The sequence below is a fragment of the Pogona vitticeps genome, chromosome 4 (assembly GCF_051106095.1).
Source record: "Pogona vitticeps strain Pit_001003342236 chromosome 4, PviZW2.1, whole genome shotgun sequence".
Classification (NCBI taxonomy): Eukaryota; Metazoa; Chordata; class Lepidosauria; order Squamata; family Agamidae; genus Pogona; species Pogona vitticeps.
In genome coordinates, this window is record NC_135786.1 from 36,770,280 (window position 1) to 36,779,743 (window position 9,464).

At 42.8% G+C, this 9,464-nt stretch overlaps 1 protein-coding gene across 2 annotated transcripts in view; it reads right to left on the reverse strand.

Moving 5' to 3' along the window:
* The window catches only part of IPO9 (importin 9), a 57,025-nt gene extending 50,816 nt beyond the window's left edge, over positions 1 to 6,209 (reverse strand). The window contains exon 1 of one of the 2 annotated variants that reach the window (XM_020782483.3): positions 5,925 to 6,209. In XM_020782483.3, the coding sequence (XP_020638142.1) occupies positions 5,925 to 6,075 (151 nt within the window). In that variant the 5' untranslated portion in view covers positions 6,076 to 6,209. The remainder of the gene's footprint in view (positions 1 to 5,924) is intronic. The other variant, XM_078393312.1, reaches the window with a different exon arrangement.
* Between the last annotated feature and the right edge of the window lie 3,255 nt (positions 6,210 to 9,464).

Sequence of the window (9,464 nt, forward strand, 5' to 3'; positions counted from 1 at the left end):
AGCGAAGATCCTCCATACGGCGGCCATTTTCAGTGCCTGTATAGTGAGGAATCCATCCCTAAGCACAGTGGGGAGCCATTTTGAGCACCCTGCGGCCATTTTGAAAACCTGACGATCAGCTGTTTTGATCGGCGTAATGCGAATAATCGGTTCCCGAAGCAGGGAACTGATCTTCACAAAGCGAAAAAACCCCATTAAAAACATTGTTTTGCAATCACAATTGCGATCGCAAAAACATCGTCGTGAAGCAGATTTGTCATTAAGCGGGGCACGACTGTAAACCACTTCCCTTAAAGTCAAACAGAAGACAGCAGCCTTACATAGGACCATAGGACCTCTTAAAAAACACAGTTTGGGCCAAGTCTAAAGAGCTGTAAAATAGACAACTTTGGGTCTATTACAAGAATGCCTCTTTTGATGTGCATGTCATGTAAACTTAGCACACAGATATTATAGAGATTTCATCAAGAGATTTCAGTGAGATATAAGGACTAAAGTGCTTCTAAGCTAGGCCAGTATCAGGCTGTTGCATTTACCAGTTAAAATTATCATACTAAACTGTGATCTTAAGATAAATGGGGAGGGCATTCCATATAATACTAATATTATGTGCTACTGATTAATTACTTGTAAAATGGAAGAATGCCATATGGTTTCCGAACAGAAGCTTCCCAATTGCCTTCATGAACCACTCCAATTTAGAATGCTTCATGGTAGGCATTGAACTATTCAAGGTAATCAAAATGTATCTTTGACTCTCATAGAAGTACAGCTTTCCTACCGGATGAAGAGGGAGTCCAGTTGTGACATATGTCCAGTCATACTCTAGTCTTCTCATCTGACATACTGGCAATGTTGAAACTATCTATAATGGTTCTCCTAACCTCCACTGCAAAGTCAGTAAACTTTCATTAGGATCATGATTATTGTAGCACAATTCAGAGCCCTTGGGATTGGAAATAATACCCGAGAGAACGCTGAGGCAAAACAAGTGTCAGTTTGCCTATACTTCCAGTTTTGACACAGTACAATTTTGGCAGCTCAGCCAAAGAACATACAATTCATAAATACAGATCACCTACACAGAACAACAGGAAGAAGATGTGATTCTGAATGAGGAATGTAAAGATTAGACAGACGGGAGAACTCCACAATGGCCCCTTACTCACATTACACCACCACAGGATCTTAATCATGCACGACAGGAATAATTTTCTGCTAAAAGAAGATATATGGCACATTCCCAAATTCTCCTAACTGCAGAGTACTACTCCTGTTGTTGTTGTTGTTGTTTAGTCGTTAAGTCGTGTCCAACTCTTTGTGACCCCATGGACCAGAGCAAGCCAGGCCCTCCTGTCTTCCACTGCCTCCCGGAGTTTGGTCAGTCATGTTGGTAGCTTCGATGACACTGTCCAACCATCTCCTCCTCTGTTGTCCCCTTCTCCTCTTGCCTTCACACTTTCCCAACATCAGGGTCTTTTCCAGGGTGTCTTTTCTTCTCATGAGACGGCCAAAGTATTGGAGCCTCAGCTTCAGGATCTGTTCTTCCAGTGACTCAGGGTTGGTTTCCTTCAAAATTGATAGGTTTGCTTTCTTTGCAGTCCAGGGGACTCTCAAGAGTCTCCTCCAGCACCACAATTCAAAAGCATAAATTCTTCGGCGGTCAGCCTTCTTTATGGTCCAGCTCTCACTTCTATACATTGCTACTGGAAAAACCATAGCATGACTATGCGGAATTCTGTTGGCAAGGTGAAGTCTCTGCTTTTTAAGATGCTGTCTAGGTTTCTCATCACTTTCCTCCCAAGAAGCAGGCATTTTTTAATTTTGTGGCTGCTGTCACCATCTGCAGTGATCATGGAGCCCAAGAAAGTAAAATCTGTCACTGCCTTCATATCTTCCCCTTCTATTTGCCAGGAGGTGATGGGACCAGTGGCCGTGATCTTACTTTTTTTGATGTTGAGTTTCAGACCATTTTTGGTGCTCTCCTCTTTCACCCTCATTAAGAGGTTCTTTAATTCCTTCTCAGTTGCTGCCATCAGAGTGGTATCATCTGAATATCGGAGGTTGCTGGTATTTCTTCCGGCAATCTTAATTCCAGCTTGGGATCCAGCCAGTCCTGCCTTTCGCATGATGTATTCTGCATAAAAGTTAAAGAAGCAGGGAGACAATATACAGCCTTGTCGTACTCCTTTCCCAATTTTGAACCAATCAGTTGTTCCATATCCAGTTCTAACTGTTGCTTCCTGTTCCATATATAGATTTCTCAGGAAATGGATCAAGTGGTCAGGCACTCCCATTTCTTTAAGAACTTGCCATAGTTTGTTGTGGTCGACAAAGTCAAAGGCTTTTGTATAGTCAATGAAGCAGAAGTAGATGTTTTTCTGGAACTCTCTGGCTTTCTCTATAATCCAGCACATGTTAGCAACTTGTTCTCTAGTTCCTCTGCCACTTCAAAATCCAGCTTGTACTTCTGGGAGTTCTTGGTCCACATACTGCTGAAGCCTACCTTGCAGGATTTTGTGTTTAACCTTGCTAGTATGTGAAATGAGTGCAATTGTACGGTAGTTGGAGCATTCTTTGGCACTGCCCTTCTTGTTGACTGATCTTTTCCAGTCCTCTGGCCACTGCTGAGTTTTCCAAACTTCCTGGCATATTGGGTGTAGCACTTTAACAATGTCATATTTTAAATAGTTCAACTGGAATGGCATCACTTCCACTGGCCTTGTTAGCCATGTTTTCTAAGGCCCACTTGACTTCACTCTTCAGGATGTCTGGCTCAAGGTCAGCAACCACACTATCTGGGTTGTCTGGGACATCCAGATCTTTCTGGTATAATTCCTCTGTGTATTCTTGCCACCTTTTCTTGATGTCCTCTGCTTCTGTGAGGTCCGCACCATTTTTGTCCTTTATCATGTCCATCTTTGCACAAAATGTTCCTTTAATAGCTCCAATTTTCTTGAACAGATCTTTGGTTTTTCCTTTCTATTATTTTCCTCTATTTCTTTGCACTGTTCGTTTAAGAAGGCCCTCGTGTCTCTCCTTGCTATTCTTTGGAAGTCTGCATTCAATTTTCTGTAACTTTCCCTATCTCCCCTGCATTTTGTTTCCCTTCTCCTCTCTGCTATTTGTAAGGCTTCCTTAGACAGCCACTTTGCTTTCTTGCATTTCCTTTTCTTTGGGATGGTTTTTGTTGCTGCTTCCTGTACAATGTTACGAGCCTCCATCCGTAGTTCTTAAGGCACTCTGTCCACCAAATCTAGTTCCTTAAATCTGTTCTTCACTTCCACTGTGTATTCATAAGGGATTTGGTTTAGATTATACCTGACTAGCCCAATGGTTTTTCCTACTTTCTTCAGTTTAAGCTTAAGTTTTGCTATAAGAAGCTGAAGATCAGAGCCACAATCAGCTCCAGGTCTTGTTTTTGCTGACTGTATAGAGCTTCTCCATCTTTCGCTGAAGAGAACATAATCAATCTGATTTCGGTATTGCCCATCTGGTGATGTCCATGTGTAGAGCCTATCTCTTGTGTTGTTGGAAAAGAATGTTTGTGATGACCAGCTTGTTCTCTTGACAAAACTCTATTAGCCTTTTCCCTGCTTCATTTTGAACTCCAAGACCAAACATACATGTATTTTGAATGCCTTTCTTTTGAATGTCTCCAGCAAAAATAAAACTGAAAGTCAAAACGTCTGGCCTCTTAAGGAGCCAAGTTATTCGGTTGAAATTGGGAGCAGAGAATCTTCATAGTCTCCAGCATGGGACTACTCTACATTCTCCTGCACAGCTATATATCTATGTGCTCTTCTCGCGAGAAGAGGCTGTTCGAGTGGAAGAGTGGCTTTTTAAAGCCCTGCTTATCTGGCTAATCACCAGGTCCGTAACAAGTTTTTCTTGCAGCTAGCATAATACTGAAAACTCTGGATAGTTAGGGAACTGAAACATGTTAGAGACTTGCTGCTCCCTTAGTTGGTAGATGTATCAAAGAGAATAAGGCTGCTTGTTCGAATTCCCCAAATAACAGAACTTGGACATCATGCTGCTAGTACCAAGTTTGGATGCAGTTCAAAATAAGGATTTTTTTTTTTTACATTCAAAGCAGACTCCAGTATTTTTTGTTCCTACACTTTTTTCCCTATTATCTTTTTCTACTTTTCTCATTTTGCCACTTTTTCCTAGAATAAGACTAGCTCATCTTGATTGAGAAGATGAAAAACAAATGTGCTAGTACAGGGGCTGATGAAAAAACAAAGACTCCAAACAAAACATATAAAATGCAACTTAGATCAAAATTTTCATATATCCTTATGTTAAGAAATCTAGTGTCATCCTTGGATAACCCTTTCCAAGGAGTTTTCAAATCCTTCTTATAAGTCCACACAGTTCTTTTTATCTCTTCAAATAAAAACTGCCATTTTCAAAACGCTATCAGAACATTTCCGTCCTCCCCACGAATCCTGTAACAAAATCCCCTCTTATATGTACTCATCAGTTATTTCCAATGAAACTTATCATCAAGAGAAATTAACACAAAGGAATCTCACCAGAAGAATCATCACAGAATTAAATTGTGTGTCTGAAGGAACAGCCCTTTGACAAAAATCAAAATGACTTTAAAACAAATAAAACAGAAGACATAACACTAATATACAAACGCTTCCTTTTGAAACAACACAACATAATATCAAAAATGCAGGAGGTGGTCATAACTTGTGTTTGGAAGTAGTACAGATATGACTGTTTACTGCAGCTCCGCCTACCTTCATGAAATACTTGTACCATGACAACCTAGCTCCCAATCACCAAGCAGTAGTCAGTCTTGCCCACACCACATCATGCTGCAATTTCAGGAATGTTCTGCTCCCTCTCATTTGCTTTTTAAAGACACTCTTGATACTATCAAAGATTTATTCAACATTTGAATTTGCTAATAAAAGTAATTTGGAAAATATCTGAAGACAGCTTTATCTGTTTACATAATTATGTAAGAAAGATTAAAAGGAAACTTCTTCTACTAAGAATTATTGTTACAAATTTGTTCCTTTAACATATCACTACTTACCTAACACTACTGAGACAATATTTTGTTTCATATGTAGTGAAAAGCTAATGGAGTTCAGTAAAACTTTAACCACAGCTAGGCTTGTCTTAACAAGGCGGAATCATTATTTTAGATTTTTTTTATCACAAATGTCTCCAGTCGCTGAGTGTAGACATTAAATAATGCAACTTCCGCCCTTCCAGTGTCTACAGTCTTGACATTCAACCCACCCTGAAGCCCCTCCACAGTCAAGGTAAGACTAATCCACATGGGGCGACTTACAAAGCCAGTGGCTGCTTCTTGGAAACACCGCAACATCCAAAGTATGTAGCTATTAAGATGCAAATTATTTCCTTCAGTGTAACCTTGCCCCTGACTTTAAAACATACAAATACAGAAAGAATGGAGGTGGCAGATTCAGAAAGCCATCCACAGAGCACCAGAGCAAAGCATCCTTCATTCCCCATAATATAAAGCACAGTCGGCCTGCTCTTGGAAAAACCAGGGCAATCTGGAAAGGCAGCCTGGTGCTTCCTGCACGAGAGGAGGAGGTGAAGAGGGCTTTTTGGCCCCCGAAGTGAAATGAACCACCGGCAACCCAGCAGGCAGGATGCGAATTTCCCCTCCCTGTGGCTCCTCTCGTTCTCTTCAGGGAGCACCAGGCCACGTCCCACCCACCCCAACCAACGCCTCCTTCCCATTAACAAGCTCTTCTCCTTCCCGAGCGGGAAAAAAGAAAGGGCCGCCGGGTCCCTTCTGCCCACCGCCCTGACAATGGAGGTTCAGGAGGCCAGAGCCCCCAGAGTAGCGGAGGGAGGAGAGGCAGGAGCCCGTCCCTTTCGCAGCCCAAGCCTCCGCGGCATCGGCCGCCGCTTCCCGCACTCACCCTCGGTCACCTCCAGCACCTTCACCTGCTCCTCGGCGGCAGCGCGCACCCCCTGCACCGGGCACAGGATCCCGTTCAGGGTCTCCACCAGCGCCTCCTTCAGCCCCTGAGCCACCGGCCCGGGAACCCCGCCTGCCGCCGCCGCCGCCATGCCGCTGGTGCTTTCCAGGCAGCGCCGCCTTGCCCGGGAAGGAGAAGTCCTGTGCAAGCGAGCGCCCACAAGCAAAGAGAGGGGAGGGGAGGGGGGGAAAGGCGGCACCAGCAGGCCGAGGGCCGGGGCTGCTCAGCCGCCACCGCGCGCCAAACGCGCCCACAACGACACGTCCGCGCTCAAGAGAGCGGCGCCTCCGAAGAGCCAGAGCGCCGCTGTTTGGCTGACGCGCCCCCTAGGGATCATCCGTGAAACTTCACCATGCGCCTTGTAACGAAATAAGGTCTCCTGGCCGGATGGCAAGAGAAAACCGGTTTACAGCGCAGAGGAGGACTGTCGTCTTTTCGGCTAACAAAATGCGGATTCCACGGGCAGCTTATTGTTCTGGGTGGGCTGGGAAAGGTGGGCCTCAGAGTCTTGAAATGCCTTACTAATCAGTCCGATCGTGTGCAAGCTTACTCAGAAGTAAACAGCGCTGGGCAGGAGGGATCACTTCTAATTACATACACGTGCTTAGGGTTGCGCTCATCATTAGAAAGGGACACATGCAAGCCTTCCTTCCTTCCTTCCTTCCTAGGAGGCGCTCCGAAGATACACCGGTGGCTCTAGCCTCAGGGCAAATGGCCCTCTCGTCTATCATCCTTCTCTTCTCAGTGTCCAACCAGAAGCCCGCAAGCTGGATATGGGAGGAGCGCCTTCCCGTTCGTGGACCTCAGCAATCGGTTATTGGGAGCCTGTTCCAACCGGGAGCGGAAGTCGTGCCTCGCGGTTGTTATGGGTAACCAAAGAGAGCTGCGGCTGGTTGGCCACGACTTTGGCAGAGGTTCTCTTTGAAAGCGGTTTGGGGGCGAGAGGTATTGGGTTGCTCGAGATAGGGAGCGCCATTTTGTCATGGTAGTTTGGAAACAGTTGAGAAATACTTGGTATAGGTTGGCTGCACTTCGATTCCTGCATGGTGCGGCGGCTTCGAATGAAAAAAGAGCCCTCTTCCCCCCCCCCGTGCATAAATGTATAAATTTCTACCACATCCATCTTGATTTCTTCTTTGCCTGCAAGCCGGGAAACATAGGGGATTCCTTATATGAGGGCACTTTTAACAAAGCAAAAGAAGACATTGTGGCACTTTAAAGACTAACTGCTATATTGTAATTTAAGCTTTGGTGGAACCCTGCCTACTTCTTCAGACATGTGAGGAGAATAGAGAGGCTATGTGGCAAAACATTCACTAAGTAAGTGATAGTGGTGTTTGGTTGCATTTCACACCTTGTAACGATTTAAGACTGCTGTTGGTTTTCATTTCACAGTACACAAAAAGCTGTCTCCAAATCACTTCAATCTGCCCCGACACCCTTCTTCATAGGATGTGAAAGTTGCTATTCTGGAGAAGAAACAAGAATCCAGAGGGAAACAGCTGAGAAAATGTATACACGAGCAGGAAACCCATAACAATAGATTAAGTATCAGTCAATGTTTCTTAAGTTATTACCAAACGTAATAATTATGCTGTTACCTACTGTTATTTTCCTTCAAACTACAGTACCAGACACATCTTTTCAGAGCAAGGCTCAAAGGTAAAGTTCACCATTCTTTAATTACATTTTGCTGTTGCTCTGTTGTTTCCTTTAATCATGTTACTGTTTACAGAACCTAGCTTCGTGAATACGAAACAGAGATAATACATCATTGTGAGGGGTACAGTGCAGTCAAACACCACTGTCTCTTAGTTAATGTTTTGTCATATGCCCTCTGTATTCTATTCATGTGTCTGAAGCAGAGGGCAATTTTCCATGAAAGATTATATTAAAATATTGCAGTTATTCTTTAAAGTGCCACAATGTCTTTTTTTTTTTGCTTTTGTTTTGTGCTTCTTGTTGAGATGCTTGCAAACTAACACAACTACATATCTGAAAACTACTTATATAAAATTGGTACCAACATGCTGAGACACATTAATAGGGCTATTCTTTGGAAAAGAGACGTTCTGCTTGCCCTTTACTCTTATTTGTTCCAGTAATGTGAAATCAGTTTCAAGATTTGGCGACCAGAATGATGCAAGATATTCCCAAAATGTGGTTGTACAATAGATTTGTACAAGATACTGTTATGGGACAATTTTAGTTCTGATTCATTTGCTACTGTTCTCTCATATGGAACGGTCACTTTTCATAGGAGGGTTGGCATGTATGTTGAGCAGTCTTACTGCAAAGCCAAGATCCCTTTCTTGATCATTATCAACTCAGACCCATGACTGTGAACTTAGGATTTCTGTCCAAATATGCACCACTTTTATATGTGGTGATATCAAACTGTGTGTGCCCCCACTGTTATCCTGCAGCAGCAACATGCTTTCTCATTTAAAAAGCATGGTCACATTATAACTTACGGTGCTACAACGGACTGGTAGAGATTGTCATCCGAAGGCTAAAATGCAGTTGTGGAATGCTTTCAATTATTATGTAGCACACAATGTGAATTTTCTGCAAATTCCCTGCCCCACTAGACCCTATTGTTATCATGGCAGATGATTGCATCAATTAGGATTTGAATAGTCAGCATTGTTGTACAGGCTTCTTATTGAACCAACATATTGAAGTGAGGTGGCTTTTTAAGCTATTGCCAAATACATCAGTGTCGATCTGATGAATAGGCAGTGATGATATATATAGCATGTGGGTGATGGTGCTTTAGTAATTAACTGAATCAACTCATGTTGTTTCTAGCTTATTCCCACTATTGTAAAACAACTTCTGAACCAGCTTCGTTGTAGAACAACTTTCAGAAAAGAACACACCATTGTATAGATTGGCAAACAAATCCCAACAAATTTGATCATCACAAACATTCTCCGCTTAGTAACCTTTCCTAAAATAGTCACCAACCCAAGGTAAAGTTTAAAATAAGGCCTGGCAAAATTAAATTCTGTACTTCTGACTAAGCTTTCTCTCCTGCAACTCTCACTCATCTTAGGTAGACTTCCCTTTCCTGAAAATGTGCATGTTTCTTAAAACGGAGTTGCTGACTAAAAAATCCTTTGTAGATTGAGATGTTAGTTGATGTGGAACAGCAAAATACATGTTTTTTTCCCCCAAAGGCTTGAATAGTCTAAAAAGTTTTTTAACCATTAATACTGAAAAATCTGTATTCAAATAATGACTTTTATTAGCTTGGTGTGCACAGAATTTTTGGAAGCAGCACATCTATGGGCATACCTGGATGTAACAGGATTCATATAACAAAGTTCCTGATCTGAACTCTTTACCCCCATTGTGGACTGAAACTTGAATAATGCCACCTGTAGCTGCTATTGACCTGGTGGTGGTAGTGGTTTGTCCTTGGATCAAATGTGTTCTAAGGTTCCTATAAAGAGAAAATCTGGTTCTCAGTAGCGA